Genomic DNA, 22,352 nt, shown 5'->3' with positions numbered 1-22,352 from the left:
TCCCGTGGATGTATGACCAGATGTTCTCCAAAAACACTGTGATGGACACTACGTGGCTTTTTTGATGACACATCAGTACTAAACGAAAGGTCGAGACAAAACCGACCACAGTGCTGGACTACTGGATCACATTTTTCATTTTTATACCCCGCTGAAAGCAGCAAAAAGAAAAAAAAAAAACAATTCAGAAGGATGGAACTTTTTAATCAAAGACCGTCTCAACTACTGAAATGTTAAACACAGCTTATTCAAATGTGGGATCAAGGACTATTAAGCATATAAATCATGTATGGGTATTTTCACCCTCTACAGTCTAATTTCTATGCATTCTTTGTGCCAACAAAATTCACACGTTTTATTACATAAAGTAAGATTTCTTTATATCTCAAGGCAGCAGACTTGCATATATATCTCCGCTTTTTAGTTGCTGGCATTATAACATAGGAGGCAGGCTAAAACGATTCTTTTTACACAAACAGTATCTTTTGTCTGCATTAAAATAGCATTTTAGTTTTGGCTCTATCAGCAGGGCAGCTGCTGCCCAGCCACAGACCTCATCACTCAGCGCTGTGCAGAGGCCTCACGCTGAGAGGAAGCGGTAGTTATTGGCTGCTTTCACACACATACAGCAGCCCAGCTACTGGCCCCTCTCCAGTGGAGGTCTTCCGCAGGTTAAGCTGTTTACATGCATCTTTGATACCCTCCAAGGAACGCTCCTCGTTGCCACGAGTAAACTAATTAACATAGCATTTCTGCGCGCCAGCACTGTCCCACCCACAGGCTGAAAAAGTATGAAACAAACAAACAACAGTCAAAAGTAACTGTAATAGCGATGCTGGTGTGTGGCGGTGCTGGCACAGAGGGCACAAAAGACAGTGAGAGAGAGGAGTGTGTTTGAATTTGGTTATAACGCAGAGCGGCTGCGCCCAAAGCTTTGGCTGACATACCACAAGTGCCTCTCCATCAGTGACACCTACCAATGTTCCAAATGTTTTCTCATGAATGGATTACAAACTGGGCGTCGTTTCAAACGTTCGGTTATATAAAAAGTGATTACAACAATGTTTTTATGCAACCCAGCTGACAGTGGAAACTTCGATCATGTAGGACTTACGTATAGAATTGCTGTGCATGACTTTGGATTATGGAATCGAAACGACTACCAGCTCGTCACAGACGCTGGATGCTTCAACCATTTATCCTTTTCTTTTAGCTATTCAGGTTACGGTCATGCCACCAGGAGCACATACAAGATCGAGCAATCCTTGAAGCCAAGAAGGGGGGAGCCTGGTTATGCTGGTGGTTTCTTCCTGTTTAAAGGGAGTTTTTCTTTCCCACTGTTGCCAAGTGACTGCTTACAGGGGGACTGTTGGGGTTTTCACTCTAATATTTATGGTCTTTACTGTGACTGTTAGGGCTGTGCAATATAACCAAAATCTCATATCCCGATATGAGACATTTATCGTCCCGACAACGATATGCATCATAAAAATGTTACATTTTCTGTAAATTCTGTGAATCTCGGGCAACTCGACTTGGTTAAAGTGTTTTCAGCTGGGCGTGGTGTACCTGGAGTCGAGTGTTACATATGCTGAAACGGCCACAGTTTTCTTTGAGTATTTATTACACAGCGTGCTGCAGGGAAACGCCTGTTCTAAGGTTTATTTTTTAGCACATGACGGCTCTTTTTAGCTTCTCGTCCATAAACACTCTGCATTTCACTTGATTCAGTTTATTTTGAAAAATCTCAATATGATCTTCAACTTTATTGTGAAAAGTTTATGTGGAAAATTAACAACCGGACAGCGGAGCCACGCGATGGTTTTACCGTCGTTGTTGCTAACGACAACGCTTAAAAACAACCGCTTGTCCGTCCGTAGTGTGGTTATATTAAATATAAGACAAACAGTTCACACCAGGAAGGTTCCTGCAGTTCACTTCACTTTCATTTTATACACAAATCAATTAAAATGCAGTTACAATCATAATTACGCATAAAACAGTGATTTGTAAAATCCCCAAAAGCCATCCTGAGCTTGTAAACAGGGGTCGAGACATCACGATAAATATCATTTTTAATTCTGTATCCTAATACTAACATAAATCTTTAAAAGCACCTTGAAACTCCTAAAGTACAGTATAGAGATCCTAAAACAATACATCCAGACAGAGACACATGGGGAATAACAGTATAAATCCACTGGTGGGTGAATTTTAAATGGAAAGCTATGGAGAATATTTAAAACCCTGAGTGATGCGGGGTTTTAGGAGTGAACATTTTTTAGTAGCAGCTGTCTTAAGCTCTGAGCGAGATGCTGATTTTTGTAGTGCTCTCTAGCTCGTTCCAAACCTGCATACCTCCAGTCACACTAAAAGTTTGCAATTTTTTTTCTCTTTTGTGTGTTTACATAGCCAACCATTTACACACAGACATTCACAACTATGAAGAATTTTGAATTACCAGTTAATCTAGCCCCACTAACCACATCCCCTTAGACTGTGAAGCCAGAGTTCCTGGAGAACATGCAAACTCCACACTCCAGGACCTTCTTGCTGCGAGGCAATGATGCTAATCACCATGCTAATCCAAAAACCAGTGAATAGTGGGTTTTAACTTGAAACTTACCGGTCTCTCTCCGAGCTAAGGTAGCAGACGAGGTGACACGCCCAGAGCAGCGGGCCTGCATAAGTGCTGAGCGCTGTTAAGAAGATGGCAGGTGCTTCTATGTAGCTTTCCAGTCCAACGAATCCAACTGAAATGTCGACAGTGGCTATGTTGTTGGAATTCCCCTGCAGGTGCACAAAGAAATCTTCTTCAAATAATTTACATTATATACAGACAAAAATAAGTAAACAAAGAACTGTGGATGTGCTTCAGAGCTCTAAAGAACTGGTGCTTTGCTTTATCATCATTACTGTGAGTTTCTGGCCACTTCCCAGCAGCCCAGTTGTTTGTTTTCCAGTCTCTGGCCAGAGCAGCGCACACAGCTCTCGGTCTGGAGCTGGACTTAGTAGCACTCAGACTACTGTATGCACCAGCAAACACATTTTATTTCTTTATTTGACAAAAAAGAAAGAAAAACAAAACACAGATTTCTCCCTCATTTAACTTTGCACCCAATTTTGAGCTTCTCTGGAACAAGATAAATATGTCTGCAGTAAACTGAAAATATAAAACTTTTGTTGTACTTTCTTTTCATCTCAGCCTTTAGAAGATATCATCACTGCAATGCAATCAGGATTTATAGCCCCAATCTTGTGGAAGTGCAAAATACAGTTACAAGGACAAAAAGACTTTGTTCAAATGAAAAAATATATATTTATTTATTACAAAAAAAAGGGACACAACAAAAGTAATTGCTGTTCAAACTTATTAAGGTTTATAAAATCCCCCCAACACCACAGCATTCACACTTTTCCTGTAACTCAAGCCACTGACCTGCCCCACTGTGCACAACAAGTGATAATAACATTTTAAACGGACGCTGTTTGTTGTGGCAGGTAAAGAAAATGAAGCCCAGATATCAACAGTGTCTCTCCTCTTAAAAGCAAATGTGATGACGGTCCACAGACAAGAACAAGCATCAAGTCAGCATTTGTCTCCCTCCTGTAAGCACATCTCCGATCACAGAGGAGGAAAACACTAACAGCTGGCTCCATTTTAAACAAACAGCAGACACCAGTGAGCAGGTTGGAGACTGCATATGGATATTTTCTGCTTGCTGGAATCCTGCTGCGATCTTTCAAATGTCATTTGGCACCATCAACAAATGTCTCACTTAAGAAAAAAAACAAAAAGAACTGCAAGACGTGTTTTTTTATAGACAAGATTGATTCTCACAAGACAGTGTCGGAGAGTGTGGCTGGACTAATGCGGTTCCTTAATGGAGTCGATATCGAGGAGGAGCAGGCGGCACACTTTCACCCTTTCAAATTAAAAATGCTTACAGTGCGTGGTGAGTAGCAAGGTTTTGATCACCTGAATAAAAAATATGCGCTCTAAGTTGCTCTGTGTATTCAAGCCCACCTTTCAGTTCTGCTCTCTGATGAATCATGTTTTCCACAGAAGCAGAACTTGTCACTGCTCATGCGGCAACATTTGCACAAACTGGCTCATATCTGAAGAGTAAACATCGTCCTTGCTGCCTTGCTGACCATCTGGTTTTGGGGGACGGCGATAAATCCAGAGAAAAATCCGTCACTCCCAACGATTGAGACAGACGATATCACTTTATTTATTGTAATGCTAGTGATGTCTGCCGCTGATGTTACCTGGAATACTTCCCATAATCCTCTTGTGTTTTCTAGCATTTGAATGCCAAAAGAGATGGACTTTAGAAACAAAAGCTTTCTGCCAAAAATCATAACAAATCTTTGGAAAACACAACAAAGCAACTCTGTTTCAAGACCGTTAATGTGTTACAGTTCAGACTCGGTACACCGATCCTCTGTACTCACGGATTAGATTTTAATTGGACATAATTTTGGTTATTCTTCACATCAGCGAGCTTAACTTTTATACTGTACGTCGCTGCTTACACTTCCATTATGGTTACAGCTGCGCCGAGAACGTTTTTGCTCAAATGCCTGTAATTACATGCCTCGATGCTTAGATGGGAAAATTGTCTGGTGGCGGTCTATTCCCGAGCCCATCACAGCATTAATGACCCGAGGGGTGATGAGGGTGATTAAATTGTTAACCACGTGGAGGTTTGCTGTTGACAACAATGCACAGTCGCTAATCAAATATCTGCGGTAGGTGGAAGTCGAATCAAAAGGTAGGTTTTCCTCTCCAGCCTTTGAGGAAGAGGCATCGTACATCCTCGGGAAGCGGCCGGTCCGGTTGGCCTTCATGGTAGAGCTGGATGAAAGTAATATGATTTATACACAAACACTTCCTCTGCCCAGAACAGCACCTATTACAGTATCTAGCACTTTATCAGTGGCGATAGCTTCCGTAAATGTTGCTACACTCTGTGACAGGGCGTTAAATTAGATGTCTTTTACAATCAAGACACTTGCTGACTGTTTTGTTCTTCACTGTGCTTTCCTTTTGTATTTCTGGGAGGTGTGATTTTCGCACAGCGTCACACACGCATCTGAATTTCACTACTCAGCACAACAGTCAAAGTTAATTTGGAAAGGTGGGTAAGGTTTCTCAAGAAAACGTGTTTGGTGATACGCTCAAAGGAGACCTATTATGCTTTGTCTTATTTTCTTTTGTATATATAGCGCTCACATTAAACATGACCACAAATTTAGAGGAGGTCAAGCAATCCTTCGATCCAAGATCTCAGGCTTGGGATTGCTCAAGTGCTCTCTTCGTGATCTTAAGTGGGTTAAAAATGCTTGAGCTAACAAACTTGCAGACTAGCATTATGGACACTGTAGGCCCACATGTGGCAAACTCTGGGGCTAAAAAACAAACAAAGCCAAGGTACCAAATACTTCTAGTGGACACTTTATGTTGGCTCTAAAAGCAAGTCAATCCCAAAAAACTCCCATTTTAAAAACCTTAGGTAGAACAATGAATGAGATGATGCAGTAGAACAATTTGGATCTGGCAGGATTTGTGATCCCTGACTAGACTGGGATCCAGAGGAAACAGGCACATATTGTTCTGTTGGGAGAGACTTTTGGGGCGACGTGCTTGGTTTGTAACAATGTTTAGGCACAAAGTAATCGCATTAATCCAAGAATCCATGTTTTCACAACAGAGCTTTTCTTTTTTGTCTTTCGGCTGCTCCCTCTAGGGGTCTGCACAGCTGATCATCTACCTCCATTTCACCCTCTCCATAGCATCCACCTCTGTCACATCGACCCTCTGTATGTTCTTCTTCTGCAGGTCTTCCTCTTTCCCTCCTGCCTGGCAGCTCCATCTACAACATCCTTTATCCAGTATATCCACCGTCCCTTCACTGCACACGTCCAATCTGTCTCAGCCTTGCCTCTCTTTACTTTGTCTCCAAACCGCCCCCTTGGTACTAATTTCTAATCCTGACCATCTCAGTCATTCCCAAAGTCCTCACACCTCCAGCTCCACCTCCTGTATTTTTGTCAGTGCCACCATCTCCAAACAATACATCACAGCAGGTCTCACTACCATCTTGTAAACCTTTCCTTTCACTTGTCACTCTGCTTTAGTCACAAATCACCTCTGACACCCAATTCTTCGGCACACCTCTTGTGTCTGTGGCATTACGCGATTGACCCCAGGCATTTAAATTCCCCCACCTTTACTACCTCTGCTCCTTCATTGCTTCACTGTTACACGTTTCAAAGAAGAAAACCAACAAAACAAAATAAAGAGTTGAATGTTTGAGGAGTTCAAATTCATGCAGATTCTACAAGACTGAATGCAAATTATACTTGTGCAGTATAATTTGATTTAAAAAGAATCAACTTTAACCAGCTTACCTGAAAGTAAAAGAAGGCCTGACCAAACCAGTAGTGCATGATGGTAGTCTGGGCGGCATCATAGTGGAGTTTCTTCCAGATAAACTGAGCCATGAGCGTCTGGATCAGCAGGCAGCAGCAGAGGACTGGCAGGTTGTGAGCACGGAAGAGCAGCGAAACCAACAAAACCAAGCCACTGTAAATCTCCCATAATCCCCTGCTCTTCAGTTTGGCATCTGCTGTGATGATCTGGGATCGCAACAGGTCCTTGGTGCCTGAGAAGAGGATCCCCAAAATGAAGACGTAAACAAAGCGAGCTTCCACCGTGCCCCTAAAAAACAGAAAGATCAAACACTGAGTCTTTTGTTGCATGTGCAGGAAGCCTGAACTGAGTTTCTGTTAAACTTCTCATTCATCATTCAAGTAACTGTGGCGAGTGACTCTGGGATGTGTAACTATCCAAGTGTTTAGCAGTTAAAGATCAGGGGTTTGGGGGCAAGAGGAAAGGGAATGACTTAGATCTTATGTTGCAATAGGGTTTTTTTTAAAGTTCACCACTTTAATTAATTTCATATTCCTGTCTCTTGTTACACAGGATTCCTCACATTTCTGTGACTCATAACCCTCCCTTCATTCAGTATGCAGTATGTCAATGTAACATTAATTATTAAAGCTATGAGACTTGAAGACAGAACGAATCGCCGCAGGAAAACAGACTTCCTCGCCATCACGGTGTCTGTCGGGGTTCCCGCATCGCTATAATTTGATGCTATTAACATACTTTGAGTACATTTTAAGGTCATGTGACATTTAATCTAAATTGTCCTTGTTCGGTGGAGCACTGCTGCGTGTAAGAAGCAAGCATACTGATGTTGCTGTTAAACACACTACTCCTGAAATTGGCTTGGTTATTTCACGACAGCTGATTTGTAATGGTAAAACATTTCTCAGGAATAATTTTCATCTTTCTTTTGCCAGTAATGACAAGGAAAAGTCCAAACTCAGAGATGAACTATACGGGTTGCCACAGTTACAAAACTCCTACTACTGTATATCAGGTTGACTTTTTCCCTGGGTCCTCACTGTTATCATCAGATGATATGTACTTCTGCTTTAAACACACAGATATGTAGCACACAGTGGTGGTTACACAGGTACGTCCATATGTCTCTTATTTAAAATCTAATAATGGTGCGATGGTGGTGTGAAGGGCAGACTTTGAACTTTAATCATGGGGTTTAAGGAAAGTATTTCATTAACCGTTTGGAAAATAGAGCCATTTTTATGCACAGTAACTCATTTTCAGAGGCTTAAAAGTATTTGAAGTTTTGACTGACAAGCATTTAATGAAGGGAATGTGTGAGGTGAGGCCTGCTCCCTTCATCTTTCATGACAAATTAAGTAGATAAAAGATCTGGAGTTGATTCCAAGTGTTGAACTTCCATTTGGTAGCTGCAACATTCAATATTATATAATGAAATAAATATGTCAATGCACCAAATAAACTTTATGAGACTTTATGCCATGTCCTTAAAAAGAATGAATGCATTTGTCAGCTCACCAAAAGATTTTGAGTGCAGATTCTTTCCTTGGTTAAGAAAAACCATTCAGAAAAATCACAAAATCTAGCCAAAAACACACCAGAGAAGGTAGATGCATCACTGTCAAAGTTTGCAACTAAGATGCCTTCACAAAAAAGTGCAAACCACTGGTTACACTCAGGCAATCGTGGCTCAAGAGTTGGCAGTTCGTCTTGTAATTGGAAGGTTGCTGGTTCGAGCCCCGGCTCGGACAGTCTCGGTCATTGTGTCCTTGGGCAAGACACTTCACCTACTGGTGATGGCCATGGGGCCGATGGCGTGATATGGCGTGATTCTGTCAGTCTGCCCCAGGCAGCTGTGGCTACAACAGTAGCTGCCTCCACCAGTGAGTGAATGAATAGTGGTATTGTAAAGCGCTTTGAGGGTCTCGAAAAGCGCTATATAAATGCAATCCATTATTATTATTATTAAGAAGGCAAGATTAGGGTTTTCCAGAGAAAATGAAAAAATATGGAGAGATGAAACCATCAGTAAACTAGTGTTTATGCTATGCTGTCTGCTCAGATTCTGCAAAATGCTGTAAACCTGATAATGGGGGGCGACCATGGCGCTGGGGGTTGGGAAACGCAACCGGAAGGTTGCCGGTTCGATCCCCCGGGCTCTCTGTCCTGGTCGTTGTGTCCTTGGGCAAGACACCAAGACACTTTACCCTACCGCCTACTGGTGTTGGCCATGGGGCCGATGGCGCGATATGGCAGCCTCGCTTCTGTCAGTCTGCCCCAGGGCAGCTGTGGCTACAACTGTAGCTGCCTCCACCAGTGTGTGAATGTGAGAGAATGAATAGTGCTATTGTAAAGCGCTATATAAATCCAATCCATTATTATTATTATTATTAATGATCCAAAGCACACTGTAAAAGAACCCGAGTATTTCAAACCAAAGAAATGAATCTTTAAAAGCCAAGTTAGTAATCCGATTACAGCCCAATAGATCAAATTTTCAGATACAGGGAGTGCAGAATTATTAGGCAAGTTGTATTTTTGAGGAATAATTTTATTATTGAACAACAACCATGTTCTCAATGAACCCAAAAAACTCATTAATATCAAAGCTGAATGTTTTTGGAAGTAGTTTTTAGTTTGTTTTTAGTTTTAGCTATTTTAGGGGGATATCTGTGTGTGCAGGTGACTATTACTGTGCATAATTATTAGGCAACTTAACAAAAAACAAATATATACCCATTTCAATTATTTATTTTTACCAGTGAAACCAATATAACATCTCCACATTCACAAATATACATTTCTGACATTCAAAAACAAAACAAAAACAAATCAGCGACCAATATAGCCACCTTTCTTTGCAAGGACACTCAAAAGCCTGCCATCCATGGATTCTGTCAGTGTTTTGATCTGTTCACCATCAACATTGCGTGCAGCAGCAACCACAGCCTCCCAGACACTGTTCAGAGAGGTGTACTGTTTTCCCTCCTTGTAAATCTCACATTTGATGATGGACCACAGGTTCTCAATGGGGTTCAGATCAGGTGAACAAGGAGGCCATGTCATTAGTTTTTCTTCTTTTATACCCTTTCTTGCCAGCCACGCTGTGGAGTACTTGGACGCGTGTGATGGAGCATTGTCCTGCATGAAAATCATGTTTTTCTTGAAGGATGCAGACTTCTTCCTGTACCACTGCTTGAAGAAGGTGTCTTCCAGAAACTGGCAGTAGGACTGGGAGTTGAGCTTGACTCCATCCTCAACCCGAAAAGGCCCCACAAGCTCATCTTTGATGATACCAGCCCAAACCAGTACTCCACCTCCACCTTGCTGGCGTCTGAGTCGGACTGGAGCTCTCTGCCCTTTACCAATCCAGCCACGGGCCCATCCATCTGGCCCATCAAGACTCACTCTCATTTCATCAGTCCATAAAACCTTAGAAAAACCAGTCTTGAGATATTTCTTGGCCCAGTCTTGACGTTTCAGCTTGTGTGTCTTGTTCAGTGGTGGTCGTCTTTCAGCCTTTCTTACCTTGGCCATGTCTCTGAGTATTGCACACCTTGTGCTTTTGGGCACTCCAGTGATGTTGCAGCTCTGAAATATGGCCAAACTGGTGGCAAGTGGCATCTTGGCAGCTGCACGCTTGACTTTTCTCAGTTCATGGGCAGTTATTTTGCGCCTTGGTTTTTCCACACGCTTCTTGCGACCCTGTTGACTATTTTGAATGAAACGCTTGATTGTTCGATGATCACGCTTCAGAAGCTTTGCAATTTTGAGACTGCTGCATCCCTCTGCAAGATATCTCACTATTTTTGACTTTTCTGAGCCTGTCAAGTCCTTCTTTTGACCCATTTTGCCAAAGGAAAGGACGTTGCCTAATAATTATGCACACCTGATATAGGGTGTTGATGTCATTAGACCACACCCCTTCTCATTACAGAGATGCACATCACCTAATATGCTTAATTGGTAGTAGGCTTTCGAGCCTATACAGCTTGGAGTAAGACAACATGCATGAAGAGGATGATGTGGACAAAATACTCATTTGCCTAATAATTCTGCACTCCCTGTACTGAAGGCAAAACTGAAGGCAGTGAAGCCCACAAACAAGCTGACGGCAGCTAGAGTAAGGGCCTGACCGAGCATGAGCATTTGGTGAGGTTAACGGGTTCCAGACTGTCATCGACTCCAAAGGTTTTCCATCCAAACATTAAAAATCAATCCTTAACTTACGATACCGTAATCTTAGTGTACTAAGCAGGGCACCTATTACCTCCTAACTGTTAGGCCAATGTCAAAGAAACTTTGCATGAACAACTTCACGCGTATATTGATTTATTTATTATAAATTCCAATTCTTTGGCTTTTTCACATGAATTATGTTCATCTCATCATCGGTTTGCGTTTTTTCACAAGTCACCTTCGATATACATCGCACACATGTATGTTTAGAGTTCATTTGTCCAGTTAATTTGGAGCCACTGAAATTGCGGGACTGTGTATAAATGTGTGTAATTCCTAAACAGTTAAAACATTTGAGTCGTTGAATTAAATCTGAAAATCTGTCCTTTAATCAATTCTTGATTATTTGTGGTGCACAGAGACGATTCTCGATGACACCTTTTTATTTTTCATATTTCCCAGGGCCTGAAGTAAAGGTTTAGCCACCCTGTATGGTCAGATTGTTTTATTTTTGACTTGGTGCACTGGCGTAACTTTTTGGAAGCTCCTCTTGTACGGTTTTAGGATTGTTTATGGAGCCATGCTTATTTTTTTGACAGATGTTCTGGTTCTTCTGCACTTTTCTGATATTTAACTGAATCTATTCTGTCTCATAAATTAAGGCTTTTTTGATTTACCTTTCTAAATAAAAGCCTACATGCAGTTCTCTCAGACAGTTTTCTTTGTCTCTGATACCTCAACTTGACCTCCACCATTCCTGTTAAGTACCATTTCTTACTTGTATTATGAACTCAGGAACTTGCTACTTCAAAACAATTTTCTTTCTTTTTGTAGCTTTCTCCAGCTTTGTGGGCATCAATTATTTCAATTTTCAAAGTGCTAAGCAGCTTCAACGAGGAGTCCATGGCTGCTGATTGTTGGGAAATGGCAGAGAAAGTATTAAGAAAGGTATGAAATTTGTATCGTCTGACCTTTCCTGTTAGATATTGTGAAAAATATATACCACATACTTTGTTTTTGACATTTTCACTCAAAAAAACTTTATACCATGGACAAAATACACAAATCTTTTTCTATTTATCTTCTACTGACAGTCCTCTTTGTCCATTGCTTTGCATGTGGCATTTTCTCCATTTTCTGTCCTCTCTTTGCACTCGGGCTGTACCGGACTGACCCACCACTCTGGGACCTCTCTGTTTTTCTGGCCTAGCTATTAATGCCTCCAGGATATTCACCCAGTCCAAACAAAGGGTTGAAGTATAGAGGCTCCATATGCTGTGCAGAATGCTCCTCGAGACAAATGCGTGATTTGTGAAATGGAGCAACATCAGTAAAGCTGACTTACATTCTTGTTGTTTTGAGCTTGCACCAGTGTTCTGAAGCAAAATTCTCCACGTGTTTGTTTTTTAACTTTACTTTCATAAAATGATACTCTGCTAAGAGTATGATGCCACGACATAAAATATAGCATCGAGCACACCGTATAGTCTTTCTAAAACAAAACACTACACTGCATTAACCTCCTGTTTTCCCGTTTCATTTAGCTAATTATGATATGTTAAAATGGAAAGATTTCACACTTCCTTCCTTCCTTCTCTATTCTGATTTTGATCCATGCCACCGTTTTCAGCTTCCCCTCTGTAGCCCTGTGACAGACTGGTGGTCTGGCCAGGGCGCACCCCGCCGCCTGCACCATGACAGCTGGGATCGGCTCAAGCGACCCTGAATTGGATAAGTGGAAGAAGATGGATGGATGGAAGTTTTCATCTTGGCAAAGATATAAGTTGTTTTGTTTAATTCAAGTTAAGTGAAGTCTAGCCTAAGCCTAACAGAAAATAAATACATCTTTCCTCTACATTGTTCCATTATAACTTTTAGCTTACACTCTAACCTCCTGTTTAAAATATTGTCACCACTGGATGCACTCTGTGTCTAAGAAATGAGGGTTTTAGTCAGTTTTAACTGTGTATTTTAAAACGTAATATTCAAATATAATCATCACTACATTAGGGCCAACATGACAGATACCACATTTGAAACGTGGACTGGTCAGGTGCTCACAGCCTACTCTTGTTTTCCTTTGAAGCTTTAAAAAGAAGTTATGGCTTAGAGAAGGTTCCTTCAGATATTTACAAATAAGGCTCCAGGTAAATGAAATCATTAATGAAGGGATGGCTAAAGCTGAAACGGTGTACTTCCTGACAGCTGAGATAGACTCCAGCCCAACCACGACCCTGAATTAGAAAAGTAGAAGAAGATAAATGGATCTTCTCAGCTCAGCAAAGACATAATGTGTCACTTCAAGTTGAGTTTAATCTATCTAGCCTAAGTGAAATCTAAGAGATATTATACATGTAATCAATTAGATTACAATTTAATCTAAAATTGTAATCAAAAATTTATCTTGCTGTACTTAAAAAAAGACTAATCTTTTGATACATAACTTGGGTCAGTGTCACTACTGGTAGCATGAGGTGACACCTGGACCCTACAGAGGTTGCACAGGTAATCCAACTCATCTAGGATGGCACATCAATATGTCTCCCAGCACAGCATTAAGGATATTTCAGGAGACAGACAGTTACTGTAGAAGAGCTGGACAGGACCATCAGCAGGACCAGTATCTGCTATGAAGCTCAACTGTCATTTAGCATAAAACAACAGAACTGGGAGAGGCAACACTGGCACTCTGGCTAGGCAACGACACCGTGAGTGCCATTAGGTCAGAAATCCTTTGACCCATTGTCAGACCCTAACGCCTGTCCGATGGGTCCTGGGTTCCTCCTGCTGCACAATAATGCCCGACTCATCTGGCGAGAGTCTGCAGGCAGTAACTGAAGAATGAATGAATTGATACCACTGACTGGCCCCCAAGCTCACCTAACCTAAATCCAACAGAACACCTCTGGGACATTATGTTTAGCTCCATCTGACACCGACAGCTTGCACCTCAGACTGTCCAGGAGCTCAGTGATGCACTGGTCATTGGAACACATGATCTAAATATTAATTTAGCTGCCAATTTATCAGATAACTAAGCTTAATTTATCATCGGTGCATTCTCTTATTCATTGAATCATTGAAGTATTTTCAGCCTAACTTTATTGATATAAATGATTCTGACAAAAAAAAAAAAAAAAAAAAAAAAAAAAACAAACCCAACAAAAAACAACAACAAAAAAAAAAAAGATTTCCCAGCACATAACACATTTTCCATTAAGGTCGCTCACACCCACACGTGCTTTCAATTACTATTTGGATTAGTAATAATAGTATAATAATTAGTAATAATTGCTAATGGGAGCTTTGAGCATGTTGAAATGTAGTGGAGCTGTGAACCAATAAGAAGGTTAATAGGGAAGGTAGTCCTACAGTGCGATATAAAACCAACATGAGTGGGGCAGATATCACTGAAGCACAGGCTGTCCACATGAACACTCACCCACCCACCCATTGTTTTATATGTGCTAAACAGTGAGCTCACTAAGTATCAAATGTTAGTGTCACCACCTTAAAGTACTGATGTTACATAATTGTACCCATGGTTATTTAAGTACGAGTCACATGAACAAACATCGGAACCAAAGCACAACAACTGAGTTCATGGACACAACAGATTTGCTATATTTTTCTATAAACATCAGTAACTTCAATTCAGTAGCGTAGAAAAGTTTTGAGCCACACATTTCTTTTTATTTTGCTTCCAATGATCCAGAATTTCTTGCCTTTTTTTGATAGTGACATTAAGAGAATTTTTAGACAACACAGTGTGACAGTCATAATATTGTATTTTTGTACCAACAAGACGATTTCCAAAAGCTATGACCTGAAAACTGGTACATCCCAGCACGGTGTGCAGTGCGTCCTTAAAAAGTCGGAGGAAACTGGACAAGTTGAGGAGAAAGAAAACATCAGTGGCAGAGCTAAAAACTTATTTATAATAGATGAACAGTATGTGAAAGTTGTCGCCTTAAGATATAGGAAAACCCCGCTACCAGGCTCAGGGAGGGTCAGCCATGTGCCTCGACTGGTTGGAGGGAAAACAGAAGAGAGAAAAAATGAGCTCTTAGAGGGACTAAAAACAAAAAGTAAACTACAGGAGAGCAAAGGCAAGAGTTCAGAAACATGCAGTAGCAGCACACACGGCACGTGAGGAATGAAAAGATGAAAAAGAAGGAGAAATGATCATTGCCTCAGCTGGGGCCTGAGCTTATAGCATGACTAGAGGAGTGTTCACCTGATCCAACCCCAAGTAAGCGAGGGACTTATATCACTAACAGACCAACTGAAGTCTCAAATACAGCTCTGGTAGGTGTTCATTTAGTATTTTGGGGGTGATTTTTTTGTCCTGCTGCTCAGGGAGAGGAGAAAATGACACCCTGCATGACTATTGAGACATCTGAGGAGGCACTCCCAAGGCACTCTCAACAGGTAAGAAAACCATATTAGCTCCACATCTGAGGCTTCTGTTTGTTCTTTCTACAACAAGAGGCGGACTGCAGGGCTTATATCTGATGGTCTTGGCAGATGGATGTAGTGTGCAGCTTCTTTTGGTGTGTCACATGAATATATTATAGTCATCTCATATCGTGAAGGGTGAGATTTTGAACTGCTGGCACTATATATGGTTACTTCAAATAGACCTACAGTCTGTGCAAACTCACACTGCTTACCAGAGGCAACCCAAGTGAAGCATGGGCTGTGCGTATGTGCTTTTTATATAGCCTGAAAACAAACCGCAAGCATGGCTTATTTGTCATTTTTATCCAACATTTTTTGTAGCTTGTCTCTTTAAGTTAACAAAAAAGGAGGACGCATGATAAGCGAGATTCAAAGGCAGACGAGGCCAGTAATGCATGCCCTGTGGTGCACAACGGTGAGTCTGGATCTAAAGTCTGAAGCTACCGCAAGGTTAAAAAAAAAGGTTTCCACAAGCTCTTCTTCTTCTTCTTCTAAAAGGCTTACTCCACAAAAAAGCCGTTTCAAGCTATCAATAATTTATATACTGAAAAAGTCCCAAATTGAAGCTTTAAAGGAAAAGTGCTTTCGATTATGAAGGCAATTACATTTAGTCTAATTTCCATTTCAGGCATTCAGCATTTTCTCTTACCCAGAGAGACTTAAATGAAAAGATTTTCCCACTCACATCTGCTCTTTAATTAACTTACATTTATTAATATTTGCCCTAAAACAAGGACTAAGTAAATTAGCCTCATAAAACAAAAACAGGCAACAAAGAGTGGACAGAACTGTGACGCGAGTTGTTTTTTCTTCTACCCATTTCATAATAGATGAAGGAGAAATAAAGAGTATTAGGAGGTAATGAAGTTAAGAAAGCCACTGAATATTAAGGCAGTTACAGCCAGAGGGAAACTGAGACTTAATTTTGTTCTCTGCAAACATGTGAAGATTAACAGTCATTAGGATGGCGGTGCCTTGAATATTCTCACCTCTGGACCTTTTTGACATCAGATATCTTGAAAAGCACAGATGGAACTAAACACATTCATGACTCAGTTCCATGAAGTCTCCCAGTAAGCTGTGCTAACAATACCAGGAACTTCTATGGCTGAAAGGCAGCCTTATTAATGCGATCAAATCCATCTGTATTTTTCTTTGACAAGCCAAAATGGCTGTTGTGAACGAGCTCCATTCGCCTCCAAACAGCTGTATAATTTTCAGAATAATATCCACCATTTTTGCTTCTGATGATATTTCCAAACTGCAACAGCAGCTCAAAAAGCTCTTTGCACATTTAGAGAATCTCCTGCTGACAAGCACGGGTGTCTTCAGTTGAAGGCAATCGCTCAGTAAATGAACGTTTCTTTTGCAGCAGGATGCAGTCAAAGCCGCAAAAGTACGACAGGATAATAGCTGACCCTGAAGGAGCTGAGCAAGTATTGGACATGTATTATTAATCAGGTTTTATGGAAACCTGTTCCAACAGAAGAAAGGAGCAGAGTAATATGCCCCATACAGCACTATTCCTTATTATTCACAACTCCCTTAACAATATGCCAGGCATTGTATTCATTATTATTTTATGCACAGGAAAAGTGGAAAATCCTGGCCTGGATTTGATTTTACACGAGGACAGGGATGGATGTGAGCTGCCGGGTTGGCATAATAACTATCTAGCGTGGATGACAAACCTTTCATTCTGATGTACAGATGCAGGAAAATGTTTGTGAGCTCTCTGGAATTACCAGGATTTCTAAACTGATTAGAAAACAAGGCCTGATTTTCATTTAAGCCACAAAATTCTAGATAAACACGATCTGACCAAACTAATGTTAAACAAACAGTGCAGAAATGTGGCAGAAGCTCTTTTAGCAGCAACAACTTTGATCCCAGAGACTGCTTGGGGAGACCTGCAAAACCACGAGGAGGAATTCTGGCCCAGTCCTCCCCACAAAACTGTTTCAGTTCACCAGTAACTCTGGGAGGTGTTGACTGAACTATCCAGGTCATGCTAACCATCTCAACTGAGAAAAGGTCAGCAGACTGAACTGCTTATTCTAAAGCTGATGTAGAATTCTGCAGTAAATCTATGTTGTAACTTGTGAACTAACTGGAACCCCCTTTTAACACTACGCTGTAACCTTCCAAGTGCATGCATTAAAGCTGAGATCAGATCTTATATTGGTGTACTGTGTTTTTATAACACGCATTTCAAACAAAGTGGTGTTCATTTTTACCAGAAATGCCAAATTCTGCATCATCGTGCTACAGAACATTGCAGCACATGTGTTGCACAACTTGAGGTGGTCTGAATTTGTTTATTAATCTATAAGTGTTCTGATTATAGACTCTGTCTACATAAAGCCTTTTGTTTCCCTTTCTAGCTTCTAGCTCCTTAATGTTCCTGCTGCAGTGCTGTGAAAGTTTCTGTGTTCAAGGCACGGCTCTCCCCAATCAATCTTTCTAAAGAAGAGCAGACTTTGTCAGTAGCAAGACACTGTATGCTTTTATTTAGCGAGAGAGGCATCTTTACAACCCACGCTTTCAATCTCATCTCCTTAATTGGAATATGTGATTCTAACTAGCTTTTGGTCCCCCTCTCCTTTACAATGTCCCTTCACTTCATTGAGAATTGTGGACATTCATTGATGCACAGCTGTCTCTCGCCACAGCATTTCAATCAGTTGACTTTGACTGGACCAAAGCAGCAACTCAGTTCTCTTGCTTTTCAGCAAGTCTGTTGTAGAGTTGCTACTTTGGCTGATGGAAAGATGGCTTTGACGTTCTCCTGAACTCCTAATTATTTTGGTATCTAGGGCAGTTCATGGTGGACTGCAAGGTGCCGAGATCCTGTGGCTGCAGAACAAACCCAAATCATCACCGCTCCACTGAGAGTCCTGTGAAAACTTTTCACATAAACATGCTGTTTGTTTCCCATCCTCAAACGATTACTCAGTGTATTCAATAAAGACTTGAAACAGCTGTTATCACTTATTCAGGTTGCATTTGTTTCTTATAACAAAGTCCAAATTCTTTGCAGAAATTCTATTAATTGTATAGAGTACTGTACAAAAGTCTTGAGTAGTGCTTAATTTCTTTAGGTTTAGTTTACACGGGGCCAGACTTGGAGTCTTGAGCAATGGTTCTTTAGGATTTTTGTAGGGCAATCAAGTTCTCATGTCTGATCATTTTCAGAGGAATGCTTTTTCTTTGACCTAGGAAATCATTCAAGCATAAAAAAAGGCACATAAGTCAAGGGATGAACCAGTGTTGTGCTACAACATTAAATTGTATTTTTAGGCACTTGTACCTTTGTACCACAGTTGCAGCCTGTCATGAAAACACATTTGCTCCAATTTCTTTAAACGAATTTCCAAATGATGTCAAAGATAACACAGCTACACACCAACAATGAGATTTCCAAAGAGCTATTAACAGAAAACTTGGCATATCTCAGCGTGATGTTCAGTGTGTCCTTAAAACGTTTGAGGAAACTGAAGTGGAAGACAAAAGAAGACGTGGCAGGCATAAAAAACTACTATCTACTAGAGATGGACCGATCCGATATTACGTATCGGTCCGATACTGACCTAAATTACTGGATCGGATATCGGAGAGGAATAAAAAATGTAATCCGATCCATTCAATATCACAAAAGCACCTCACAAACTTGCGACATAGTGTAACCCAGCTCATAAACTTAGCACGTCAGAGGAGTATGGCCTTGTGATAGAGCGGCTGTGGCGTGCAGTCTGGTTCAGCATTTGGAGCCTCACTACGTGCTTCCAAACCGGCATTTAATCTCTGAGAAAGGTATCCCAGAGAGAAGTAAAGCAAGTGTGCAAGTTCATCTCTGAATGTTTGTAAAGCATTCCCAGCGAATGCTGGGAGCGACTCTCTCCCTCCCTCTCCTGCTGCTACTTCAATCATGAAACTGATCAATGATCAGCTGATCGGCTTTTCTGTCGCGACTCCGTCTCTTGTTTGTTTTTGGCCCACTTTGCGTTAGAAAAAGGAAACCAGGGGATAAACAACAGCAGCACGTTTAAGCTTGATAAACTGTTAGAAGTGATTTAATATTACTTTCTACACCAGGATCTTTTTCTACATAAAGATCCAGCTGACGTAACTGTGCAGGGGCGGGTCTAGCAAGGTTTAGCCAGGGGGGCCGATAGGGTATTAACAGGGAAAAGGGGGCACAAAGACATACTTTCCTTTCTAATTGTCATGTCTAGCTTTTAATAAATAATTATCTGAATCTTACAACCAAAGTTTCCATCTGATGTAAAATGTACAGACATCCATTATTGTATATAGTAACTATTAAGTCAAATTTATACCCTAGTAAGCTATAGTACTTTTTCCTTTGGGAAGGCACCATCTGTGTAGTCTGCAATTCTTTTGAAGAAAGATGTTGAATCTATTTAATTATTGTAGACAATTTTCTGATTTTTCAGATTTCTGTGCATTTTTTTTTACACTTGCATTAAATTACAGTCGATTACGTCAATTAAGCATTATAAAGCAGAGGGTGGGGGGTGGTTCCCTATTTTTTATTATTTTTTGCTGGGAGTTGGAACCCTATTAGTTAGGTTGCTTAATATTTCCACTAAGTACTCTTTGAAATACCAGAATAGGGAGGATGGTGTAGGTTTAAGTTTATTAGATTGATCAGTTTAGCTGATCTATGAAATATTTTGGGTGCAGTGTATCTTTTGCATACAGGTATAACAGAATAGTTTTATTTTAGTTTAGTTTTTTAAACTTGAGTATGAACTTATACAAAATGCAGCAAGATATTTAAACAAAACATTTTATTGATTATAAAATACGCTATATCGGATTTATATTGGTATCGGCAGACATCCAAATGTATGATATCGTATCGGACATAAAAAAGTGGTATCGTGCCATCTCTACTATCTACAGCACATGAACAGTATGTGAAAGTCATGTCCTTGAGAAACAGGAAAATCCAGCAAGAACCTGACACAATACCTGAGAGATGGAAAGCTGTCACCTAACTACAACCACCTACAAAACACAGTGGAGGGTATGTCATGGTTTGTAGCTGCATTTCAACCTTGTGGTGTTAAAGATCTTGTCAAAATTAATTAATGCAGAAAATTACAGATTACATTTTCTGCATTCATCTACGACGCAATACCATTTTTAAAGCATCTGATTGGCAACAGCTTGACTTTTCAGCATGACAATGATCCCAGACACACTGACAATGCAGTAAAAACATACCTGGATTGAAAAACACACAATGGAACAGATTGGCCTCCCCAGAGTCCAGACCTCAACATTGCTGAGGCAGTGTGGAATCATCTTGTCAGAGAACAGAACAAAAGGCAGAAACATCCAAAGAAGAGCTTTGAATGCCCTTCAAAAAAAAAAATCCTGGAGACCTTTTAAAGAAATTGGAAGAGAACTTGCCCAATAAAGTTCAGGCTGTGCTTAAAAAGTATCAAATTTCGCATTTCTAACAATTGAAAAAAACCCAGGGCTAATCTACATGACTCTGACACAATAACCATCTTCCTGAACCAAGAGGCACAAGAAAGTCTGAATACTGAAAGCCATCTTGTTTGCTCTGACATTTTCAAGGCAGACTGCGCAAACTGTCCTTGTTGTCTGAGCAATAAAGGCTCTATGTAATGTTTATATAATTTCCATAACTGCAGGCCCTTCAAAAAGTGTCTGCAGTGATTTTAAGAGTACCCTTATTATAGCATGTCATGCACAGTTTTTTGGTTGAAGACATGAATGAGGCTGATTTTAAGCATCAGATTCTTTAACTTTCCCAACTCTCATGGCATGAATCTCAGAAGGCATTATGCCATCCACAGTTTCCATCCAAACGTAGAGACATGCAGCCAAAACACAAAGTGCAGCAACAGTAAACAGGACTCCTGCAGCCCTTCATATCCCTGCTCTCTCATCTCTTTCATAACTCGAATTACAGTGGTCTGTAATAGATATGAATAAAGTCGTGGTTTTATAATAGAAACAGTCTGACAGACAGTTTAAGATGCAGTATAGAATCATTGAGATAATAACACTGTTTATCATGTTGCTGTTTGGTGGTGGATACATGCAAAGGATCCTGGAACTGCAGTCGAAGAATTTTTGTTCCAGATTACAGCCAGTGAAATTGTAAAGTCATTAGTATTGACAATCCATGCTGTCAGTCCTCCTCAGATATAATGTTATTTTGTAGTGAATCATTTATAAAAGTCTGCCATTCGCCTTCTGGCATGCATTAACTCAGACCACTAAACAAATGCAAAGCTTGGAAGAGGAAGCTTGCTCTTATTACAGAACAATAACACAGAATATCCCAAAGTTGTGTTCAGCTGCGTCTTCCAGAGGAAGACATTCATCACAAAGAACAACGCTAAGAGTGCATTTTGTTACTTCTGGTGTTTTTTTGTTGTTGTAGAGATTACTTTTGGGTTTGAGAACTACACCAGGAAACAGATGAACACTTGGATCTTCACAGAAACAGGGAGATGTCCATTCATAGGCCAGTAAGCATTTATTAGAGCAGATAGAGCAATACTGTTGCCTTATTCTAGTTGGTTTTGTCAGATGGGTTAAAAACTGCATTACTAACATACAGATTTTCTTTGGTATTACTTTCATAAAGACATTACATGTAATTTATTTCAACATAATTTTTAAAAGATATTCCTCAAAACCAGTTTCTCTCAGAGATTCTTCACTGGAAATGTTTATTTTAAGGCATTCAAAATAATATTTCTTGTCTTAGTATCTGCTCTTCTCACTGGTCTTAAAGGGGTGGGGCTCAACTGGTATCTACCATAGACTGTATATAAAAGATGGCTCTAGCTTCAGGAAAAAAGAGAAGGCAGAGTAGAAAATCTTACAACTGCATTCTTTCAAGTGTCCAGCAGGGGGCGACTTCTGTAGTAGCAATAAGAAGTCACACCGTATGGAAATCAACAGGATGAAGGCCAGCAGCTCCCTTTATCAATAACCTCAGGAAATATTTTCATGAGTTTATGGCCTCAACTGCTAGTTTCAGGTCTTACTTAAAACAACATGATGTTAAGTTTTTTAAATGAAGACAAGGTACCCTGTGGTTCCCTGTGACTGATAGTCACTAGCTGTACTTGAAGAGAGCAATGTCCTCAGTTTCCCCAATCAGTTCTGCCCACCGGGCCAGATTTACTAAACAGGGCAAAATATCATGTAAGTGCAATCCCCTAAATAGCGCCTTAAGTGTGGTTAGTTTTACAAAAGT

General features: G+C 40.5%; 1 protein-coding gene across 1 annotated transcript in view; it reads right to left on the bottom strand.

The window, feature by feature from the left end:
- Positions 1 to 22,352, bottom strand: part of pigg (phosphatidylinositol glycan anchor biosynthesis class G) — an 83,797-nt gene that overhangs the window by 5,199 nt on the left and 56,246 nt on the right. Inside the window, exons 11-12 of the mRNA XM_005916630.3 lie at positions 6,418 to 6,727; positions 2,627 to 2,790 (exon numbers count right to left, since the gene is read on the bottom strand). Of these exons, the coding sequence (XP_005916692.1) occupies positions 2,627 to 2,790; positions 6,418 to 6,727 (474 nt within the window). The remainder of the gene's footprint in view (positions 1 to 2,626; positions 2,791 to 6,417; positions 6,728 to 22,352) is intronic.

Source organism: Haplochromis burtoni, unplaced genomic scaffold (genome assembly GCF_018398535.1).
Source record: "Haplochromis burtoni strain Fernald_Lab_line unplaced genomic scaffold, NCSU_Asbu1 Contig_19, whole genome shotgun sequence".
NCBI lineage: Eukaryota > Metazoa > Chordata > Actinopteri > Cichliformes > Cichlidae > Haplochromis > Haplochromis burtoni.
This window is presented reverse-complemented; position numbering and strand designations above follow the sequence as displayed.